The sequence below is a fragment of the Parasteatoda tepidariorum genome, chromosome 3, assembly GCF_043381705.1.
Source record: "Parasteatoda tepidariorum isolate YZ-2023 chromosome 3, CAS_Ptep_4.0, whole genome shotgun sequence".
Taxonomy (NCBI): domain Eukaryota; kingdom Metazoa; phylum Arthropoda; class Arachnida; order Araneae; family Theridiidae; genus Parasteatoda; species Parasteatoda tepidariorum.
Window position 1 is genome coordinate 43,256,128 of NC_092206.1, and position 24,921 is coordinate 43,281,048.

At 27.8% G+C, this 24,921-nt stretch overlaps 1 protein-coding gene across 1 annotated transcript in view; it reads left to right on the forward strand.

The window, feature by feature from the left end:
* The window catches only part of LOC107448442 (nucleolar pre-ribosomal-associated protein 1), a 54,845-nt gene that overhangs the window by 8,414 nt on the left and 21,510 nt on the right, over window positions 1-24,921 (forward strand). Inside the window, exons 5-19 of the mRNA XM_016063624.3 lie at window positions 767-849; window positions 1,181-1,339; window positions 3,092-3,213; window positions 6,598-6,793; window positions 7,724-7,861; window positions 9,070-9,231; window positions 9,320-9,407; window positions 9,544-9,776; window positions 13,100-13,195; window positions 13,272-13,500; window positions 14,654-14,726; window positions 15,236-15,306; window positions 16,424-16,581; window positions 21,437-21,652; window positions 23,874-24,564. Coding sequence (XP_015919110.1) covers window positions 767-849; window positions 1,181-1,339; window positions 3,092-3,213; window positions 6,598-6,793; window positions 7,724-7,861; window positions 9,070-9,231; window positions 9,320-9,407; window positions 9,544-9,776; window positions 13,100-13,195; window positions 13,272-13,500; window positions 14,654-14,726; window positions 15,236-15,306; window positions 16,424-16,581; window positions 21,437-21,652; window positions 23,874-24,564 — 2,715 coding nt within the window. The remainder of the gene's footprint in view (window positions 1-766; window positions 850-1,180; window positions 1,340-3,091; window positions 3,214-6,597; window positions 6,794-7,723; window positions 7,862-9,069; window positions 9,232-9,319; window positions 9,408-9,543; window positions 9,777-13,099; window positions 13,196-13,271; window positions 13,501-14,653; window positions 14,727-15,235; window positions 15,307-16,423; window positions 16,582-21,436; window positions 21,653-23,873; window positions 24,565-24,921) is intronic.

Sequence of the window (24,921 nt, forward strand, 5' to 3'; positions counted from 1 at the left end):
TATTCAGACTTTGTATACCTAGCTTAAAATAAGCCTTAATGCAAAATTCAAACCTGACGTTTTTATGCATCATGAATTTTATTCTCGACTTGATGCCAATCACCCTTGTTTTTTTTTTACTTAGATCACTTTCCGAAATCAAGAGAGAGCAATGGAAGTCTTATTTTTCAGTACTGCTATTATCGACTAACATTTATCGTCAAAACATTTTAGTTTAAAATGTTAAATTTTAGTCTATCTTTAACTAAAATTTAAGTCCTTGAGAATTTTATAATAAGTCTTAAAAAGTCCTTGAAAAGTACTTGAATTTTATTTTTATAGTAGAGCATGAACCCTGACAACCTATATGTTGTAAAATAAGTTACAAGCATATACACATATTAATCTTAGTGATACATACTACGCTAAATGAGGCATCCCATGATATATACTGATGGGGTACGTACTTTTATTTTACTTGAGTTCAATATGAAGCAATAATTTTATTAAAAAAACTTTTTTTTGTAATTTATTTTATAATTAAACCTCATTTTTTCCCCTTTTATGTACTTTTTACATAATTAAGTAAACTATTAATTGTTTATTATACCAAGTTGTGAAAGTTACAATTGTTACTCTCATATAATTCACATAGAATTTCAGATTTTTTGAAAATCTTATCCCTGTAATTGCTTTTTATTTCAATGCTGACTAATATTAGTAAAAAGATATGACTTATAATTGTGAAAAAAAGGTAATTGATAGTTGTTTTTTAACCTCTTTCTAGGTCTTTTAAATAATGTATTTCCAGGACTGCTAACTGATCATGCATCAACAATAACTCTTGTTTTGAATACCTTTCGTTCTAAAGTATGAAAATATTATTTATTTCCCTTCTGCGTTTACTCTGATATTGAAAGAAAATGTTTTCTTGTAAAATTGTTTTTAAGAATCTAAAAAATTTCGTGTAATGTGTCTTTTGATGATCCTGTGCTGAATAACTACAAAAATATCAGTGTGTATTATAGTTTTAGAAGTTACCATGTACTGAATAGTTGTTTATTTGTCAGAAATATATTGTTCATGCATGCGATTATGATTAAACTAAGCTGTTCCAATATTTTTCAACTGATATTAAATACTGCTATTAAATTTTTTTAATTATTATTATTAAATGATGTTTTTATTTATATGTATTCAGATTGTTGAAAATATTGATATTCCAAAAACTTGTAAGCTTCGTCTGTTCAACGAACATTCTTTAAAATTTGTGATTGAATTGTATTCTTGGAGAGGCCCTTTGAAAAAGAAAAAGTTTATGAAGCGTAAATTAGGAGAAGATGCAAAACCTCTGTGTTATGTACGTATTATTCAAAGTCGTTCAGACTTTCATAATTTATTTTGTATGTTTTTTCCTGATTTATAGTTTGCTAATTCTTTATCTCTTGCACTTTTCTTTATTTTTATACCATAAATGTCTCTTATTGTTTTTAAAGATCTGCATTAAGAGAAGACATTTTTATTAATAAATATTATCTACAGTTTAACATTTAGATTCTATTAGCATTTGTGCTATTGCACTATATTTTTACTTACACATTATGTCACTTTATTTCATAATTAGGAATAAAGTTGATACAAAAAATTTTTGCACTGTTCCTAAACCATGAAATAATCTTCAATTTTGAAATTTTTGATACATTTTGAAACAATAATTGAAGATCAAAGGGAAAACTGTTTGTGACCACTTTTCGCAAAAAAATATTATTTGATCTGATCTATTGCATTTTAAGAATTACTAAGTTTTGACAAATCAATAACTTGGAAATGACAACTCAATAATATTATTCATATAATAATATATCTCAGTTTTTTGGATTTAAGTATTAAAACCGAAGAAAATATCTGCATTGATGACTTATACAATAAAAGAAGTAATTTTAACTTTAATCTAAACTAATTACATGGAATTCTAATGTTTCTAAAAACACTTTTTTAAATAACATTTTTAATCAAATAAATAGAATTAAAAGAATTAGTAGTAATGTTTATCTAGCGAAAACGAACAATGAATATTCAACTAATGTAATTAAATTCTTTATAAATTCATTGAGTTAATTGTATGTAATTATTAATAAATTTGTAAAATTATTTGCTAATTAAATTTATATTTTTACTATATTTAAATCCATGGCTAAAATTTTTATAATTAACTCTAAAATCAAACTAAAATTTTTAGTTTATAATTATCAAACAAATCAAACACGTAAAATCTGTATTTCAGTAAAAATGTGCCATAAAATGATTCCACTCTCTATTTATGCTTCTATTTTTCCTATTTTGTGACCCGACAATCTTGTTACGAAAATATTTTAAATCATTTTTGTAAGATGCTGGTAAGTGGAAGTATATTTGAATTTGCTACTTGCTTTGTATATAAGTTGTGTTTTATTCTCTATTTTCTTGAATTTCTATTTCCTATTTTTTGCTTGATTTGTTTTATTTTGTATTCTTTGCTCAATGTGCTCTACTTTTGTTTTTAAAAAAAATTGTTATTTATTTGTTTATTATTGATCATATGTTGTTTTCTGGTTTTTTATTTAATATTTTTTTTTATTATTTTCTGTAAATATTTTTATTCAAATTTTTTATTTTCTTTAAAAAATTTATATATTTTTTCCATGTTTTCTTTGTATTTTTAACTTATTTTATGAGTTCTATGTACTTGCAGCTTATGCACAGTAAATAAAACTTTTTATTAGTTTTCTTAATTTTCTTTGTTAATCTCTCTTTTTTTATTCTTGTTTGTTTCTTTATTGTGTTATATATGTATGTGTGTGTAAATATATATCTATATGTATGTAGTAATTTTAATTCGGGAATAATCCGAATATTAAATGAACTTTATTCTTTTCCTTAAACTATCTAATTATAGCAGTCAGTCTTTGTTCTGTAATGCTTCATATAGGGAGTTCTGCACTATCAATGTTGCTGTTATAATTATTTTCCTTCCTTATTAAATTTGTTAAGTTAATTATTGTCTTTTTTCCTCCTTTGCTCCCCAAATTACTGCACATATATATTTAGTTTGTCAAATTTCATTTTATTATAGGAAGTAGGAGATGAAGAGGCTAAAGAAGTTCAATTATGTGCTCATCAATTTATGCTTTCTTTGTGCTCTTCAGTTAAATACGGAATAATATTTCGAGATCCTTCATTAGGATCATCTGGAAGGTAATGGAATAAATCTCAGCTGTTGAAATCTTATTGAAATATCTTATTTTTTTAGTTTTGGAATTTATGGAAGTTCATATGTTTTTGAAGTTTTGGATGTTTAATTGTTTTGAAAGCATTAGATTGTTCTGGTTGCATGTATTTATTGAGTCTTTTATAGAAGTCCTTTTATATTTTGAATGCTTTTGTTTACAAAAACAGACCATATAGAAAGTAATTAACTAACTATATCACATAAAACATCGTTTTAGAGTTCAATTAGTTTTATGCGATATAGGTAGCTAATTACTTTCTTAACATCATTTTAGAATTCAATTTGTTTTACGTGAAATACATAGTTAATTACTTTCTGCATATTTTATTTATTTTTTAATTTGAGTTTTTTAATTTAATATATGTATATGTTTTCAAGAGAAATATGATTAAATTTTAAAAGTTTTATATCTAATTGTTTTAACAGCATTAGTAAGTTTTTTTTTATCAATTCAATAAACTTTCATGGAAATTTATTTTTCTTTTTTACCACTTGTCTTACAAAAATGTGCAGCGCTTGTCAAGATGCTTTTGTCAAAAAATCACCAACTGCAAGTGTCAGCCTATTCCAATTTCTATAAAGCATTGAACATTATAAGTTCTTCAGTGATAAAATATTTTCGATTTAGAGTAAATCTGAAATCAATAAAAAAGAAAAATTTTAAAATTATTTTTTGATTTTGGCTTGTGTTAAAAGTTTTATTAACTATGTTTATAATATAATATTTGGATCAATTAATCTGTTGATTTTTCATGAGAGTGGAAATCATCATTGCATACTTAATCCAAAATTCTCTGTAGCTTCTCTTTCTCATTTTTGCATTAGTCCACTTATTTACTTTTATTGAATTGTTTGACGTGTAAATAAGAAAAGTAAAATTATTCGGTGTCAAGATATTCAACTTCCTTATTTATTTATAAAATTTTCATTTAAATAAAATAAATAAATAGTAGGAATTGAATTAAATTGATGCAAAAGTAAGAATTAACAACTATATTGATAAAATATGTGAACCTTAGATTAATATAAGATGTATAAATCAGAATAATAGGACTATTTCATAGATAAACTCTCATAGAGCTGACTGTGTATTGATAGAAACTAAATATTTGATGCATCCTTAATTGCTGATAATGGAGTTAAAAAAAACTAACTTAAACAGGGTTCCCACGGTCCTTGAGAGTCCTTGAAAGTCCTTGAATTTTTTTATGCTAAATTTAGGTCCTTGAAAGTGCTTGAAAAACGTCTTAGATCCTTGAAAAACTTGATAGGTCCTTGAATTTGTCCAATACTGCTGGCGGCCCTTTTTATAAAACACCCGCGGATCTTTCTCGTTCTTTCTGTTTTGTTCCCGAGCTCTCTCACGTGGTTTTTAACGCCACCGTTTCTAACCGGGCCTAGCGTCTTGGTGTCTGCCAAGCGCGCGGAGCACAGCAGACAATCAATGCGTTCGGGGCGAGACTCCACTTCATCTTCTGTCGCATATGCTTAGATCTTCTTTTTTCTTATCGAAACTGGAATACTCTCGAATTTCGTAACAATATGTACCTTGTAGTTTTCAATAAATTTGCCGTTTTACCATCCGCACTTGTCCTTACGTTTGCGTCATTTCAAAACTTTATTGTAAAGCGTATTCGCAAAGGCACGGCTTCGTATTTGTGTTATGTAGTTTAGACTAGTTATGCCTGGGAAGTGCTATTTTAATCCCCAATGGATGGATAATCAAGCTTATAAAGAATGGATTTTATCGATGCCCGAAAAGAAGTTCAGAGCCAAGTGCCGATTATGCATGAAGGAGATCGATATCGCGAAAATGGAAGAATCTGCTCTGAAATCACACATGAAAGAAAGGTAAAACAAAAAAGCAGTCTCATGCCCTGAGTTCTCTTTTTCCAAAGACATCAACATCTAATTCATCTGGTGTAAATACTCCTTCAACATCGTGTGCCCCATGTGAAACAGAAACTTTAGTGGCCGAGGTAACATTGTCTTCTTATCTGGTCAAAAGGAATGTGCTTGATGCTGAAATTCTCTGGAGTCTGAAGTGCATCACTAGTAATTATTCATGTAACTCCTGTGAAGGGATTAGTAAATTGTTCTCCAAAATGTTTGCTGATAGCTGTATAGCGAGACAATTTTTTTGTAGTGCCACAAAGTGAGCCTATTTGGGCTCCTTTGGATTGGCACTATACTTCAAAGGGATTCTTATAAATGAGCTGAAGAATGTTGATTGCTACACTGTACTCTTTGATGAGACGTTAAATCAGTCTCTACAATCTAAGCAGATGGACATTATGGTAAGGAATTGATAATAAAGTTTGCACTAAGTATCTTACCTCCCAATTTATGGGTCATGGAACTGCAGAAAATATTTTGTCCTCTTTTTACAAATGCATGGATGATGGTTAAAAGCTCTCTAAAATACTTCAATTATCCATGGATGGACCCTATGTCAATTGGAAATTCTATTAGAAGCTTCAGTGTGAATTAAAAGAGAAATATTCCCACCAGGTCATATTCATTGGCAGTTGTGGATTACACATAACGAATAATGCTTTTAAACATGGTGAAAATGGGATATGTTCCTTCTAATTTTTATTTTCAGAAAGAATTGTTGCTGCATAACATTTAGAGAAGGTTGTGTAAATTATGGATGAATAATTTCAGAAACGATGTTTAATAGAGGAGAGGAGGGGGTTATGGAATAGTCATGGAATATGGAATACCTAAGATTTAGCTCTGTCTTTCATGCAGCCTTCACATGGAAATACACAGGATTAAAGGATTTCACCATTAACACCTCATTACCATTAGTTATAGATTGTGCTGAAAATGATTTTGTGAATTAATATGTAAAACCAGTAGGGTTGTTTTTAAAAAAATATAAATTTTAGTCCATAATACATATACTCTCTTCTCTCTATATAGGCAAAGCATTTAGGTATTATATTTGAAATTAATTATTGCCACAACAAGCATTGTTGCTTCTAGTAAAATAGAAGAGAATAATTTTTAAAATTGGTCTTAGATTAAGGTCCTTGAAAATTTTGTTGAGGTCCTTGAAAAGTCCTGGAAAGTCCTTGAATTTCAATCTCATCATAGAATGGGAACCCTGTTAAATTTATTTTTTTACTCTTACATTATTTAGTGTTATGGATTATAAGTTAATTTAAAAGTAATAGTTGCTCGATTTAGTAATACTGAATCATCAAAAAAAAATTGGATTAAGTTACAACAAGTGAATTTTTAATAGTTTAGGCTCTGCTACTTGTGTGTATAAAATGTTATAAGTGTATTTATAATTAGTATTGCTTTTTAAATATTTCATTGTTTTTCTGTATGAATTTCAGAAATTTTAATTCTGTCATTACAAACATTTTAAAATGTTTTACCAAACCTTTTGCTGATGAGTTATCTTCAGAGTTTGTGATATCTGTTCTTAAAGCTTGTCCTGATCAAGTCAAGTTTTTTCTCCCACTTCTAAAAGATAGTTTTGCACCAAGAATCTCTGTTTTGTGGGTGAAAGCAATTGAGTTTTTTGAGAAAGTATGTATATCATTTTTCTTGAAAAGATAAATATTTTCTGTTTTAGGCATTTTTTTACTGTTTACATTTTAATAGCAATATTCATATTACAGTATCATTTGTCATTTTGGATCAGAATCAGTCTAATTCAGTATTATTATTTTGCAAACTAACTTTTTCTTGGAAGAGTTAATTTTTGAACTTCAATAAGATTCAAAAATATTGATTATCTTATGAGTGTCTTTATTTGTTAGAAACAGCACTGAACATGGAATCAGCCATAAGTACTTCCAATGTGTGTTATAATTATTACTACAAAATGATTGTTAGTTGAATATATCGTAAATTTCATCAACACTATGCTGGTAAGGATAAAGCATTAAAATTAAATTTACTGTATTTAATTTAGTTTTTCAGTTCTAAATTTAGAGTGGAATTAAATTCTTATTTTTTTTAAAAAAAATCAGCTAAGATAATTATTATACTCCATTTTTTTTTGTGCAAAGTATTACTATACACATTTAATATAATAGAGAGTCTTTGTTTAGTTTTTTTTCTTCCTGAATTTAATATTTGATAAACATTTTCTATTCAAAAACTATACTTTTATAATAGAAAGTTGTGTATTAAAAATGTGGTTTAAATTTGTTTTTCAATTTCAAAAATGGTGAAAGTCAGTGAATTTTATTTTCTGATTTTTTCAGTTTTATATTTATTATTACAATGTTTCAGATTCCTTATAATAAATTTAAAAATTCTAAATTGTAATGTTTATTTTTAATATAATAAGGTAAAACTAAAAACGATAAGTTTTTATTTTGTGTTGAACATGTAATTATTTCATGGTTACCTAAAATCTTGGTAAAAAATTTATATATAACTGAGACAAGAAATATTTTAATTTATTTTATGTTATAAATAATATTTTAATCACTATGTCCGTTACTCTAGGCAATCAGGTCCCTTGATGTAACTTCATATTTATTTAAATCAGGAACTAAATTTCCTATGCCCACATTGACTTCAATCTCCAAAACATTTTGTTTACCTGGTCTTCTAAGTATTTCAACTATAGAAGAGACATTCATAGTAAGTTTTTGTTTATGTATAATAATTCTTTTATTTCTTTATTGAATTTCTAATTTTATTTATTTTTTGCTTGCTCTCAATATATGTTCACTAGGTAGGCAAAATAAAACTGTTCAAAAAATAATTGTTACTTTGAATGTAAAAGCTACAAAGAACATTAAAAACATTGTTGCTACTCTCCCTTCAGCGCAATGTTACAATAACCCTTTGCTTGCTGTGTACCATGTTGTGTCATCACATGTGCCAGCCATAAGCAAATGGTTAATGTTAATAGTGACTATTTTTAGTATTTTCTGTGTTTGATTGTTTTCTTGTTAATGAATACAGGTACATTTTCTGTCCAGTCTTGCAATTTTTTTCTGGGACATTTTTTGCATTGAAATAAGCTTTGTTAATTACTCTCATTATTCAAATTTATTGCTACATACAATGGAGTAAAGATGACAAATACAAAGGAATTAAAAAAAGGTTTTCAATGTTTAAATTAATAGAAAGTTTTAATAAAGGTGTAAATTTTGCAAAAGTTGCTCTTTAATAAATGATTATTATTATTTTTTTTAATAATTCAGAAATCCCTTTAGAAATCTTTACTACAGTACAGAACCCGTTATCCGGAAATCGGAAAACCAAAAAACCGGAACAAAATTCGATAAATTTTCCCGCCATTTAAAAAAAAAATTTTTTTTTTCCTCATAAGATTTTAAGATTTTTCTTTCTTTTTTGAAAGATGTTTACCTTACCATCATTTTGGAAATAATCATTAGTGTATTACTTCATCGTTTTTCTTCTTTTTAAGATTATTTCCAAATATTTTTTTTTTTAGTTGGGTTTAACAGTAAAAAAAAACGGCATTTTGTAGCGATTCAGAAAACCGGAAAAATCAGTTATCCGGAATAGCGACGGTCCCAATCGATCCGGATAATCGGTTCCCTACTGTATTCCCTACTGAAATTTTGTTCTTCATCTCTACGTATATGCAAGCAACTCAATTTTTACACATTATTCGTGTTTAAAGTGTTAAAAAGTTTTACTTTGTCATTGCATCAGATGTTACTTTCAAAGTTAAGAAATTAACAAAATAGTTGAAAAAAATATTGCTCTTGAAAAGAACCTTATTTAACTTTACCTAACCCTAATCTAAACCTTATTTAGCTTAACCTTATCAAAAAAGGAAGTGAATAGTTCAAGAGTTGTTCATTCTTTTTCAGCTTGGTCATCCAGTATTAGGGTACTATGTTAGTAATTACTTATCAAGCCTTTTGGAGCAAATAAAATCTGTGCTAGATTTCTGTGAGCATCCAACTTCAGACTTATATGATCCATCTGAATTAGCTGCATTTCGAAAAGCATTTTTACCATTAGCATTGCGAGTAAGATATTTTTCATTACTTAAGAATTCAATTTTTGGTCTTACTTTCCTACTTAATTAATTTCATGTTTGAAATCATCAAATTCTAGAACTTACCTATAACAAGAGGACTAGAAAGTTTTTGGAATAAAATCGTATCTGGAGAAAATATTTGGTTGAAAGATGAAGCTTTAAGTGGTAAGATTTCTCTTTTGTTTTTAAAAGTTTCTTCAGAAGCTACCAACTATTTTAAAATTGTATTAATTTTGTAAAATAATTTTATGTGTTTTACTAACTAATAATTAAATCACTTAGACAATGCATTTTATTATAGGCTTTCCTTCGCCAAGTTGCTTCGAACAGTTATTTGCTGTACTAAAAGTAATGAAAGTTTTTCAAGAAATATACCAAAATTCACAAAATAATCACAGTTTTAATTTTCTTCAAATGCTACACTCTTTGCAAAAGTTTGAGTCTTTGACAAAAAAGGAACTTTTGCTTGTTCGCATAGAACTTGTAGATCTTATAGCTACTCAACAGCAAGGAACTATTCTCTTAGCAAAAGAGGTAATATTTTTCTGCATTTATGTTGTACAAAATTAAGGTCTATTAAATTGTATATTTTATAACATTGCTTTTAATTTCAAATATGAAAAATGAACAATTATTTTAAATTGTTAATGAAATATACAAATCTGTATTTTTATTAAGCATTTAAATTAAAATTAGTATACAAACATGATTGCTTGAAATGTGCTTCCTTTCGAAGTTGAGAAAAATTCTGTTCTTTTATGAGGGAATAAATTTAAAGTACATTTAAAATGTATCCTTATTTTTTGAAGTGTGTTTATTATGTCCTGTAATTTGACCTTTGTTGTGTAATATTCTTTTTATTTTCTTTGGGTTGTTTGAGAAATAATCCCCGTTTGAGAAATAATTTCCCGCAGAGGACATTTAATTTTTTCTTATCCAACTTCACACTTAAGCTGCATAATCATTCTAAATTTTGACTGCTGATATCAGCTTACTTGTTAAAAAGATAAATTGGTTCTATTCAGTAGTTTTTGGTTGGAAGAAAAAAAATTATCTGGTGTGTATGGAAACAATGTATTAAACAGTAAACCATTGCCCAAACTGGTTTTTCCAAAATTTTGATCCAGCAACTTTGATGTAGAAGATTCACCACATTCTGGAAGTGCAATTAAAGACATGATTAAGGCCTTAGTTGATGCAAATCAATGAAGATTAAATTCCAATAGCTGAAAGATTAAATTTATTAAATTCAACCATTCATTATGATTTAAAACATCTTGGTTCATTCTCAAAGATTGACATACAGATTCCTCATGTTCTTTCTAAAAGATGTCGGTGATTTGCTTCTCAAATGTCAAGAAAATGGTCCATTTTTGAAGATCTATTGATCTATTTAGATCCCTAATCACTGGGGACGAGAAATGGCTTATTTATAATATTAGTTCGGGTCTCCACAAAAATTTTGAAATGATAAAACAATTACTTTCAATAAGGATGTCAAAAATCACCTGTGATAATTTTTTTCTAGCAAAAATTTTGTGAATCATGCTACTTCCAGAAAGATAGCAAAATGTATCGAACCAGAATGGACAATGTGTACTTCAATAAAATATTTATTCACTATAAGAAAATAATCTTTTATTTTCATAAGATTAGAACAAAATTACTTTCTGAACAACTCAATATTTATGCTGTTAAGTCTGCCTTTAGACTGCACATCACATAACCATAGCTAAGCTCCATAGCCCCATTTGTATGGCTCTCTCTTGTATTAGTCATGGTGGGAATGCGAGGCAATTTAGGCCCCAATCAGACGACACAGGAAGCACCTGAGTTAGTACCTTTCTTTCCAAACTTCCATATCAATAGAGAACTTTCAGCTGCAACAGATTTAATGTGCACCTTACTGCATATACGTGCCAATTGTTTTGTCAGCTTCTCATATCAAGCTTAATTCCCCCAGCTCTTGAGCCAGCAGTGTTGAACTTAGACTGGGCTTGTGCCAGACTTGAAGAATTTTTACAAATACAAAAAAAAAAAAAAAAAAAAAAAAAAAAAATCGTTTTGTTTCTGTTTTGCAGCTCACTGTGCCTGAAGTTACCTAAGACAAAGCTGCATAACAATGTGCAGTCTGTTTAAGATAACTGATATCTAATAGTACCTATAAAAATCAACAATTGTTTGACAACTTTTAATATTTTTTTTTTAAACAGTTGGTCTATAGATTTGTATGAGTTAAAGCTATTTCCTTTTTCTCTAAATATAGAAAAAAATTACTTCAATGCTATATCTTTGCATCATTATTGGATTCTATCCACATCATTTATAAAACTACTTTTAATCTCTAAGTTTAAAGTTTTTAAAATTTGATGAGACTGCTTTAGTGTTGGATACTACTTACCATTAAAACTTTTAACAAAAAAGAAAAAGCACAAGGCTCATCCAAAGTTTGGTGGGTTAGAAATGTATGAGATAAATTAAATGCCTTCATCAGCATTGAACACTGTGCAATACTGATTACAATGTAGACAAAAGAAAATAAGTCATTTTACCCACATGTATTATCATGCTCTAATATATCAATAATGACATAGTTGACAAAAGAAAATAAGTCATTTTACTCATATCATTTTATCATTTTCTTGCACACTGAGCCAACTTATTCTGATTGGTTATGTCTATTGTGCCAGAAACTGTTATCTCCTAGAAATGGCTGTACAATGTTCTAACAAAAACTGGGCCATGCTCATAATTGTTTGGGGGCCCTTATTCAAACTCTTAGTCAATGCAAATAAATGTTTAGCTTTTTTATGTCTATTTTATATAAGGCTTAATTTTATTTTTCTTTTGCTTTGTTTTCTAACATAAATTTAATTTGATAAACATATGCTGATAAACTAATAGTGAAAAGGGCGAAAAGAATTGTGAGCAAATAAGCTGCAACAGACAAGAATAGAGAAATAAAAAAATAAAAATTAAAAAAAATCTAAAAATGAAGAATAATTATCATAAAGTTTTAAAAAATTAAAAGGTCTAAACTGAATCATTACCATATCAAAACATGCTAATGCATTCCTTTTATAAAATCATGATCATGGTTTTGTAAAACAAAAGAAAGGAAAAAAACATAGTTGCAGATGTGGATGACATTTCTTAGGGAAATTGAAGGGTGAGAGTTATAAAATAATAAGTGTTAAGGAATCTAAATGAAAGCAATTCATGAATTAGGAAAAATTATGGAATGCCTGTTATCATTCAATGGCGATGATCTTCACAAATTCAATAAGGTAAATCTACCTTCAATAGATGTCAATAAAGCACTCAATATTTTAAAATGAACTTTACAGTTAAGAAAAGGAAATATTGAAAGCTCTAAAACTTTTATAAATTTTCAAACCATGTTGACTTTTTGATTTAAATTTAGCTAATCAAACAATTCTGCTAATATTTTAAGATCTTTCTGCAAATTTAAAAAATATAGCTAATGTTTAATCAAAATGTCAAATGTAGGTTCAGTAAAAATAAAATATAAATTTAGTAATCAATTTGGGTTTAAGTGCTTTTGTAAAATGTGGTGCTCCGGTTTATAAAATCAGCTGTTTTATAAAATCAAATGTTCCTCATAACAGGCAGGATTTTAAAAGGCAGCGAATACTCTATTGAAGTTTTTGTAATATAACATTTCTGGGTCTGTCTAGATATGCTCAATAAATCTTTTAATAAATTTCTACATCAATAAAATCTTTATAAATAATCATTATTGTCAATGACTTTGTATAATGTCATTGACTATGAAAATGGCTTTGTATTTGTTTCTACAGCATTTGGCTTTTATTAAATGATAATTTAATTTTCAGGATTCAAAAAGTATTCCTTTTCCGCCTGTGTTGGATGTTTATTTAACAGCTGAAGAACCGGAAGAAATCCTTATGGCTACACACTTAATACACAAAGTAAGATGTTATAACAAACAAATTACATCACAAACGTGATATATAACTTCTTGTTCTAATTGTAAGATTTTTGCAGGTTCTCTGGCATACAAAATTGTTTGATAATTGCAAATGGGAAATTGAAGTGTGGTTAGATGCAATCAAAAGTACCAAATCTCAAGATTTATCTGCAGTATTTGAACTTTTAAGTGATTCACTTAAAGTATCTCTTGCTCAACCAAACCTTGTTTCATTTGAATCATTTGATGTTCAGGGTCCTGTAAATAGCATCAATGAAATAACTGATCCTTTAGAAATGTTAAAAGGTTTGTATGGAAAAATTAGTTTAATATTTCCGTGTTTTCATTGAAAATTCACTTTATGTAACATTTTCCAATAGGAGTTATGCTTACTTATCATGTTTGTATAGCAATGTTTATTATGCCATGAATATTTTATCACATACTTTTGTAAGTGGCAACATCAATTTGGGAAAACATACTTAGCATTACAATAAATTCTTTATTTCATTTGAAATTAATGTTGTGTTGAAATAATTAAACAAAATATTCAGAAATGCAAATTTAGCAATATAAACATTTATAAAATCTTTAATGTTATTAAGATAATTTAAATGATTTACAATATTGAATAGTAACTTAGCACAACAATAAAATTACATTGTATTGGAAAATTATATATTTTGAACCAGTGTAAAGATATTTTTATTGATCTCCATTTCTGTGATCTTGGCGAAAATTGTAAGAAATGTTGTTTGCAAATGTTAAGACTTTACATATCCCATAGGCCACCTTTGAAAAGACGCTTAAGGAGACCACTGATTTCATAAAAATAAGTAATAATATCTAGCTAAGACAATTTTGTTTCTTTTTATGGTTATAAAAATTTGGATTAGTTTATCAAATTTATTATGTAAACCTTAAATAGTAGTTCTCAGATATTTTAAATATAAGTTGGGTATCTTAACTTATGTAACTTTTAAGATTTTAATCTAACTAAAGATACCTTCAAGTTATGTCCTCTTACAACTTAAGCAGGATTTATTTAACATTATACAAGGATACAAAATCTATATAAGATTAGATATTAGTATCTAACTTATAATGCCTTCAAGATATATACAGAGCACGCTATATATGTTTTATATAAACTTTTAAATTGAATTAATTTTGTATTTAGGTTACAGTTTTTTGTTATGTTGGGTAATCTTGGGATTCATCAGTCTTTTTGATAGACTTGATGCTCTGCAGCAAGTCTATCAAAGCTGCTTGCTAAAGGCAGTTAGTATGAAATGTCTTTGATTTCTTTCTAACATGCGAACATAACAAATACAAACCTGATTAAATTTTGCCTCAAAATTAAATGTATGTAAAATACTATTAACAAAATTATTGTGCTTAATTTTTTTATGTACATAGATTTGTTAATTGTGCATTAACTTATCTTGTCATTTTATAGGCATTATAGATGAGGATAATGATGATCATAGTGGTGCTTTAGAAGTTGAGCCAATCGAATATTCATCAGAAAGGTAAGCTTAAATTTGTTACTATTTAGAGGAAAATTTTTTGTCTTATTTTATTCTATTTTGCAGCTTTTGCTACCATTGTGTAATAAAATTGCTTACAATTTTTGTCTCTTATGATTTGTAAATGGTGAATTAACTTTGGTTATGTATGCAACTTTAGTATTTTGTTTAATACTTTGTTATTCAATTGGTATAAAAGTAATTTCATGGTACTAGACCAACTAACTACTGTTAGTTCATCATATATTTTTAATACTGAAATGGCTGTAGTCATATTTCATGTATTTTAAAAAAATTAATGTATATAAATTAAATAAACACAGATTCTTATAGTTCAAAAAAAATTTGCTTTATTTAATTTTATTGGCATTCTAAATTTTTGATAGAAGCTGTGTGATTTTTTTCAAAATTTGAAAATTGGATAACAATCGAACATATGGCAATGCTGTTTCAACCAATCTTTATTGTTAAAAGCTAATTATCTTTCCAAACTGTTTTTTTTTTCTTTCTAGGTTTTGTTTCAGTAATTTGGTTCCTGCTATTCTCCAACAATTTGCATCTCTGAATAAGAAAGATAAAAAAGGTATGTTTAATAGCATATAAGATTGTGGAATTTTTGTCAGAATTTTTTTTTTTTTTTTTTTTTTTTTTTTTTTTTTTTTTTTTTTTTTTTTATCTATTTTATTTCTTGCATTTTCAGTGAATTTTTAAAAATTTGAAAAAATCATTGCATAATTGCCAAATCTCTTCATTCCAATTAATTCATTATTATACATTATTTTAAATGGTGTTGATAATTTTCTACAGTGTAGTAAAATCCCATTAATTCAAGGTTTGTTTAGTTTTCTCAAAAGAATCCGAATTATTTTATATTTTTTTGTTGTTGCAAATAATGCTATAGTTATATAGATGGAGAAGTAATGCTTGCCATTGAAAATATGATCCCTATAAATAATTTGTATATAACTCTTTTACAATGCATTTTTGTAAACTAAAATTGTTTTTTATGTATATATATATATATTTATTTAAGTTTATTATCTTCTCGAATAATAGTAACTCTTAAGTGTATGATTAATATTATGATAGATAGTTTTATTTGTTTTGAGGTTTTAGTGCTCTAAAATGCTGTTTGTCTTAATTAACTAATATTATTGTCATAGCAATATATTTATCGTTAAAATGCTGATTAAATAAATTGATTAAAATAACTTGATTTATTTTATTCCAAGTAATATAATTAATTTTAAGAAAAAAGGTATATTTTAAGAAAAAAGGTATAATAAATATTTTTTAAATTGGAAATAAGATAAATAATATATAATCTTAAGAAAAAAGCATATAAAATAAGCACAGGATGAAGAACATGTATATAAATTGTAAAAATTAGTTTGTTTTCTTTACTAACGTTTGAGCATTTGCTCTGATTTTAATTGTATTCTAATGATATTATATTACAAACCAGAAAAATCCATTAGTTTTCACGTAAATTGTTATGAATAGATAATTTCAATCAATCTTGCTAAAGTCGCATTCTTCATTCACTTTTAGCCTATTAAAAATGATTTTCAAGTTTAATGATATTATATCTATTTTAAACGATAAATTTAGTCGTGAAAAACTTAAATTATTTTCTAAAATGTTTAAGAAAACGAATTGCATATGATTGTATTGATTAATATCAAGTTCTTTTTTTATAGTTTGCAGACCTTTTGTAGAAAATGCTCTACTTCTGGTACTTCATCGTCAATTTTCAACCGAAACTCTATTTGAATTAGTTAAGAAATATGAAGATTCTCTTGATTCAACAACATTTGCATATTTCGACTTGCTCCATTCATTAAAAAGAGATATTCAAGTAATTTTCACTAGTTAATAATACTTTTAGATACTTTTCCATCTCGTGGGACCCTAAAAACTTTCCGTACTATATTCTAGATCAGTGTTTCTCAACGGGGGCGTTGGGAGTATGCTGAGGGGCGGTGGACTTGTTTTGGGCGGCAGGGGGGCATTAGGTATGTTTTGGGCGGTAGGAGGCGATGAGCTTGTTATGTTATTCAAATTTAATTTTAATACTCCCAAATAAAATTATTAAATTAAGAATCATTTAGTAAATAAAATTAATCTAAAATTAATAATAAAGAAAACAAAGATTAAATTAATATAATAAATTTAGATTATCTGATACAACATTAGTACCAGCAGTAAAACGAACTTATGCAATACATATTCTCCTATCCGAATCAGCACAGCGCATAGGCAATTACTGTAAATATCTCTGTTCAAGTTTGTATTTTCTCTAATCATGGAAATATTATTGTGAAGCTACCACAACGACTGCTTATATTCAAAATGTTTTTAACTCATTGTTGTAATTTCATGATGAATGGGATAGAGGCCGCTGCGCGGCCCAGGTGCCCAGTTGTCTTTAAATAAAGTAAGTAAGTAAGCGCAGCGCATGAGTCAGTAGTTTTTGCCTCTGACTCATTTCAGCCATTTGGTGAGAATTAAAGTGCATGCGCTTTTTGTAAAAAGTTCGATTTGACCCGTGTTTCTTATGATGGTTTAGTTTGCTTCCTAGCAGTTTTTTACCCAGTTTCGATTCGATTCCATTGTTTATTTGGTCAGGTGCGTTTGTGAATTAGTTCTTAATCGTAAATTATTTATTAATTTGAAAAAACAGTTGATTTTCTTTCATTCGTATTTTGCTGCCACCAACAATGTCGGTTAACATAAACAAGTGTATTCAATACAGTGTCACGTACTTGAAGTTTAGATTTGTTCAATTGCCCTCGAACTCTCAACTACCCATAAATTTATTTTATAACAAAGTTTAATATAATGAGATAATGGAGCCTTCTCGTTAGCAGAAGCATTTGCAAAATATTCATCCTCACAAACAAAATAAAGATTTGTCATTTTTCTTGAATATCAAAGACAAGTTTCTGAAGGCACCTTTGGCCTCAGGCTTACTGACAACCTAATCACAAAAATGCGATGATGGTTTGATAAGTTCTTATAATATATCAAAATTAATTGCTAAATCTGGGAAATGTCATGCCGTCGGCAAATAATTGATACTGCCGGCTGTTAAGCAAGTTTTAGGAACAGTTTTACACTATCAAGCCTCATCCGATTTAATCAAAAATATCCCTTGCAATAGTGGGTCGACATGGTGGGTTTTTCGCCGTTTTGAAGAGGGTGGTACCAGATATTTTAGCAGTTCATTGCGTGATTCACAGGCAGTATTTAATAAGAAAAAACCTCAGCTACCGTTTGCATCAGTCATTGCAATATGTTATATCTGCTGCAAACAAAATTCTCAGTAATGTTCTCAATGATTGATTACTCAGACAGCTGTTTAAGAAAAACTATGAAGAATATCGCTTGCTACTACACCGTGATTCGCTGGCTTTCCAAAGGAGCCTTGTCTCAATAGGTTCTTGAATATTTTCGACTCTGTGCTTGAGTTCCTCGGAGACATAATGTAGCTCTGAGAGACAGATTGCTAGAATTTAAGATAAACGTTGGTGGATTTACTTGCAAAATTAAATGGTGTTAATTTGCAACTTCAAGGTGACAAACTCAATTTGATCCCTACGAAATCAGTTATTTCTACATTTCTAAAAAAACTTATTTTTTGGTAGCAGAAATTTGGTTGGAATGAGTTCAACCAATTTAAAATCTTATCGTATCTTGAAAAGAATGGCGAAATTTCCTCTGATGATACACAAGAATATAGTTAATATCTTGACTCTTTGCACATGTACTTTTCTGACCGTTATAAATATGTTTTGTTCTGCTTCCTTCAATGGGTTATTAACCCTTTTTTGAATATTGAAATAGAAGAGGTTCAGATACAGGAGGAATCGGTCAAACTTTCAACTAATGAAGCTTTGAAATGGTGATAACTCACAGAATTTTGGCTTCAAGGTAACATCAGCTGCTAACTCTGGACTGTCAAAATTCATTCTTATTTTCAATTTCCTTCACTTTCTCCTACTTCGTCGAACGTGGATTCAGTTCTGTTATGGATCAAGTCACAAAAAAGAGAAATAGACACGAAATCATGCAACGAGGGGACTTGCGTCTTCACCTCAGCAAAAATATTGAGCCGAACGTTTAGAAATTGGCTATGAACCATCAAGTACAATCATTCCACTGACATAGTAACTTGATTGTTTCGTTAATACTACTTTTATTTTTGGGTGTTTTTTTAATTATCTAATTAAGAACAGGTGGCTCTTTTTAAGTATAGTTTTCTTTGTTGTACTATTTTTTTTCATTACCGTATTTATTTTTATTATGACAAATAGACTGTGGTTACCTGCCTGGAGAAAATTATTGAGTTAACGTACACATTATATTTTTTAAAAAAAAAACAAGCAAATTTAACGTTTAAAAAATTGCCTAAAAATGCATCTTATAATTCAGCACACCCCCTCCGTCCTCATGCTCTAAATAACTGAATTATCACAAAGAGGGGCGTTGATATGTGTTTTGCTTATTAAGGGGGCGGCAACGTTAAAAAGGTTGAGAATCTATGTTCTAGATGCTTAATTGATTTTGGTAATAATTATTGCTTGCAATGTGGTATTAGGTGGTACTAATGATAATATTCCTGACAATGATAATATAATGATAATTCCTTGATGATAATTTTTTCTGCCCCCTCTGAAACGAGATACCTAATTTTATAAACTGTTTATATTTTAAACTGTTAAACTCCATTTCATTTGTTATGTTCAATTTAGCACAACATCGCTATATATGGTATTTGTGCTATTAAGCTCTACATTTAATCCTATGCAAAGAAATATTTTGTCTTGGCGAAACAAACTTTCCTTTTTCTATTTAAAACATAAGGAAAAATATTATATGACTAAAAATTATAGCTTATCACTTACAAATAATTACATCAATTTATTTCTCTTCATTTTGAAATATTTTTTTCCTGAAACAAATTACAAATTTATTAAAATAAATTAGCACCTGTTAATAAATATTAAAGAATGAGTGCAGCTAGAGTGAGTGAATCATTAAGCTATAAGTAGAAAATGTATTCGCTGATTTGGAAACATCATACTTATTTTTTTATATTTTTTATTATCGAAGTTTTATTTATTGGTAACCTTTTATCTGGATATTATTTTACTATTATTTGATTAGCAATTAATGCTATATAATATAATACATTGCATTAAAATATCAGTTTCAATTGTGGATGCAATGTGTATGTAGGGCAAAGACCTGTTAATAGTGTAATTTGAAACAATTTTTTTTTTTAATATTTATTTTTTAATATTTTCCAGATAAACTCAAATTTCTAATTATAGAAGAGTAATACATCTTTAGATCTTCATTTACCAGTGTTTATATGATTTAATATTACGATTACATATCTAAACAATACTTAATTATTTTGTTTTGTTTCTTTATAAAATTGTTATTTTTAAGAGTTAAAAAATGAGAAATTTGAGAAAATAATAACTCAAAATAATAACTCAAAAAATAAACAAAATCTTATCTACTTCAATTAAATAAGGGATGAACATTTTGATTTTGACTGATAAGATCAGCCATTTAAAAAATAATGGAGTGTAGGATAAGATCTTACTAAATACAATTCTTTTACTATCTTAAACTTTTGTGTAAGATAGTGCAAAAATTGTTTTGAATTACATAGTACTATATGTGTGTGCTATTAGCATAATTCAATTTCTATGTTGATGTATTCCTTCAACGTCTATATATGGGCATTTGATTTCCTTGATTTTTTTTTATTAGTTAAGAAATACCATTTTGTTAACATAAAGAATTAGTAAAGAATGCAAAACATGTGTTGAGAGCATAGATATTTATTAAAACTTCTTAGAGCACTTACTATTTTTAACTCAATAAATATAGCTTTCCAGCCATGAAATCTCATATGTTAGACTTTTGGAAATATGGCATATATTGCATTTCTTATAATGGATGTGAAATGTATATTCAGCAAACCTATGTGAATGTATATTCAGCAAACCAAGAGAACCCAACAGAAGAGGATTTGTATTCTTTTAATGCCATAGAAATAACAAAAACTATTCAAGCACACCATGAAATATGATTCTACAGAGGATACGACACCAACCAACCAACCAAGAGAACCCAAGGAAACATAGATATAGAAAACTATAATTGAGTATCTAATTTAGAAGTGTTAAAATCTTCTGTTGCCAAATATACTTGGTACTTTTTCCACATTTTTAAGTTTCAAATCGCAAAATTTTTTTATAATGTTAATTATAAATTTGAACTTGTGACCATTTTTATAAACAGGAATAAGATTGTAAATCAAAATAATTATTGTAAATTTTTATCTACTGTTTGGAAAAATATGTGTTTTTCGGCTTGTAATTTTATTATTTATTAGTTTTATTTGTAGTATTTTTTGTATTATATATTATTAAACTAGAACAATTAACAAAGAATAATTAAATAAAGAATATTTACTAGTATTCTTTATTTTATTAGTATTATTTATAACTTTCAGTTGATTTTATTTCTTACTTGTACTTTTTTTCTTTTCATTTTCTTATTTCTGCTTTTTTTTTTATAGCTTTATTGCCTCAACAACATTTATCAACAAATCATGCTATAATTTATAAATTTCTTAATTATTTTTCATATTGCAAACTATAATTAAATTAATTTAATACTGTTTCTTTTAGGTTGATTCATTGATATCAAAGACACAAAGTGATGCATGTGAAAAGAATCTAAGTGAACACCTGCAACAAATATTTGTTATTTTGCTTAAATCTGACAAAGGAAATGCTTGTTCTTGTACAGTAGATATGACATCCTTCAATCCAAATCAGGACTCTGCACGAAATATTCTTTGGCAATTGTTATCATACATCAATTTTGAATTGAAACATTTACTTGTAAGTTGAACTTTTTTTCTGTAGGTGTACTTAGAAATCTAATTAAAATGAGTGTAGCAGAGAAAGATAATTATTACTTGCCGTACTATATGTTATTCAAAATCCTATAAATCTTTCATAGAATTTTTTTCCCATTGGAAAATTACAAGAATTTAATAATGTTATTAACATCTCTAAATTCTTGTAAATATTGATCAACATTACATAAATACAATACTTGGAGGAACACTGGTCTTAAATTGATTGCAGGCTTTCAAATTAAACAGACAATCAAAACAGTCCAGTGCCTATGTTAGTGTACTCTTAACGTTTAACCCTTTGTTAGTGTGTATTTTGTATGAATGAATGATTTGTAATAATCTCATTTTTATATTTGTGTTACCATGAAAGTTCAAAATCTAGCAAATGTTAACATTTGGAGTTACTTTGGTGGTGGTCCTAAATATTTTTCATATTCATCATTATTTCACTCTTAACCAGCAACTAGTGCTTTGATGACGAATCTTGAATTAAGAAAAATGTTTTACAGACTGAAAACAGACATCTGCAGATTATAACTTTCTGTGGATCGACATCAAATATGTTGGTCTATTGACATTACTAGTCAATTTACATTTGTTTATATTTGGTACTTATGTTTATACCCTTTTTGGTAGCCACATGTTAGTTTCTCATTGGCAGAGCTATTGCATACCAGCCATCTATTAATCCTTTCGAGGATGATTTTCCCCAGTGGTAGTAAAATGGAATTTAAATTGCAATTTTAGGCAGAAACATACACTGTATTTTTAAAAGAGCTTATTTGGACTACCACAACAGTAATATGTATGCTTAATTTTTTTTAAGAATAGTGGTGGCCGAAAAGATTATAAATTTAGTTTATAAATACAGGGAATATATAGAAAGCATACATTTTACTACCACTTTAAATATAGAAATAAAATTTTACACCAAATACATAAAAGTTGGCAGTTATGCTATCGTCATAAGTAAGAATTCACTTTTATTTTCATGTAAGTTCTAATAATTTTCAGGCATCAGTTGTTGACATTGACTTCATATAAATTAGGTATAGGATAAATACCAACTATTAGGTGTTTTCTTTCACACTTTTATCCAGATAGTAGATTAGAATGTGTCATATTATCTTTAGACTAGTGACTAGAACCTGTATAATTGCCTTGTTGATGTCCACTTGAAGTTGCAGAGTAATTTAATGATAGATGGAATTAATTGAGGTATGTTATGTTACTGTTCTCAATCCAAGGGAAACTTCCCGCATACTCTGAATCATGAGGAATGAACATTTAAACTTATGTTTGAAATGTCAAACTACATTAGTTAGAATGCTTGGGTGTTAGCTCATGTTGTTGGGCATGTTACAAACATTACCTTTCCTAGTTGAATCGTTTTGTGTTCAAACTGTTACTGGTTCCTGTATAATGACCAATAGTGTGTTACTAAGTATGTGTTACTTTGGCTGTCACTCACAGATTTTGTTTTGATAAAGATGACCTTATGTTTACAACTTGTGTGCTGCTGTACATTTCCTATGTTACAAGAAACACTGTTTTATTCTTCTCCTTATACTAAATGCTCATTTGGTGTAAAACATCACAATGTGCAATTGAGAAATAATATTTTAACTGTATTTTATTCAACATTCATTATTAATGCACGCTGAGTATCAATGTTGTGAACCTTCGCCTTAGTTAATAAAAAATAATGATAATTAACAACTGTTTTGCTTACCCCCCAAAGCATTTATAAATGTTGACATTAATTTATTTTTGACTTTTTTAGAAACATCTATTCAGAGAAAAAAAAAAATTTGTCTACATAATTCAAATATGATATTTTTCTAAAGGTTTAGCTCATATATGTTTTTTATACAGAAAAAATTACTTACTACTTTATGATTCTGTTTCTAACTTCTTTTCTAATTATACTAGATTGCCTTTTTTGATCTAAGAACAATAAATTGGTCCTAAAATAATTTAGAGATTGGCAATATTTTTAAAGATTAGAATGCTTGCATAGGGTTTTTCTTAGCTGAACAGAATTTTGTTGACTATTAATAGATAACCAATTTTTCAGGAATAAACATTATTGAATTAACTGTAGAAAAAAAAATCATAATGAATCAATATTTACGAAACTGTGTTTTTATTATTTTTTATTTATTTAAGTTCTAATAATTTCATATACTTTTTTATTTTAGGAATTTCAAGATAAGGAGTCTTCTTTGTTGATATTTATAGATTTCCTTCAAAAATTATATGGTTCTTTGAAACCATACTTTCAAAAGGAAGAGCACAAAAATTTTGATATGGAGAAATCAAGTGATATCTCATCTAAAAATGCAGAAATAAACCTAGAAGGAGAGATACTCTCTCACCCTGCTATTCTGAAGTTATTTTTACAAACTGAAAATACCCCTAAGTGTATTTCTAAATTATTGAAAAAAGCTTCTAGGACTATTACAAAACTTGTGCTAGATATTACTCAAGATATGATGAGTTTTAATAAAGAAGAGCACCATTTGTATATCAGAAAATACAAGCAAAAAGTTTTAAATTACATCCATGAAAGTTCTAGTAATTTAAAATGTGATGAGTTAGATCTACTTTCTATAATAGGAGCTTTCTCATCATTCTATTCAAGCCGGGAAATTGTACTTTTACTTGAAAATTTGCCAAATGTCCAGCAATCTGAATCATCATTCTCATTGTTAGTGTTGCTTGTGAAGCAATATCTTGAGACAAAGAATTTCATTACTTTATCTCCATCTTGTGTTGATTCATTAGTTTTGAAGTATTCTGCTATGTCCAAAAAGCAGAAGAAGATTTTTATTGATATATTTCTTGAAGTCTTCCACAAACATCCAGCTTACGGTTTACATGTTAATAAAGGTGAGTTCTTGATTTAATTTTATAACAACTCTTAAAAATATAAAAAAAGACTTGTTGCAAGAATTTTTTTGCACACAGAAAACACATGCTTTTTTTTATCCCTAAAAGAGCATATGTATTTGTTTATTTCATTGTTTATTATTTTTTCAAAGGCATTCAGTAAATATATTGTTAAAAATTGTGTGTGTTGCATTGTTTGTGTGTGCTCGTATGTGCATAATGGGTTATTAGTACAACAAGTTTAAATGGGAGAGATTGCATTTCATTGACTTTAAACTAGATTACAAACTCAATAAAAATTTTTTATAAATTTATGCATCATAATTAAAGAATTCTAATTTCATAAGCTTTTAGAAG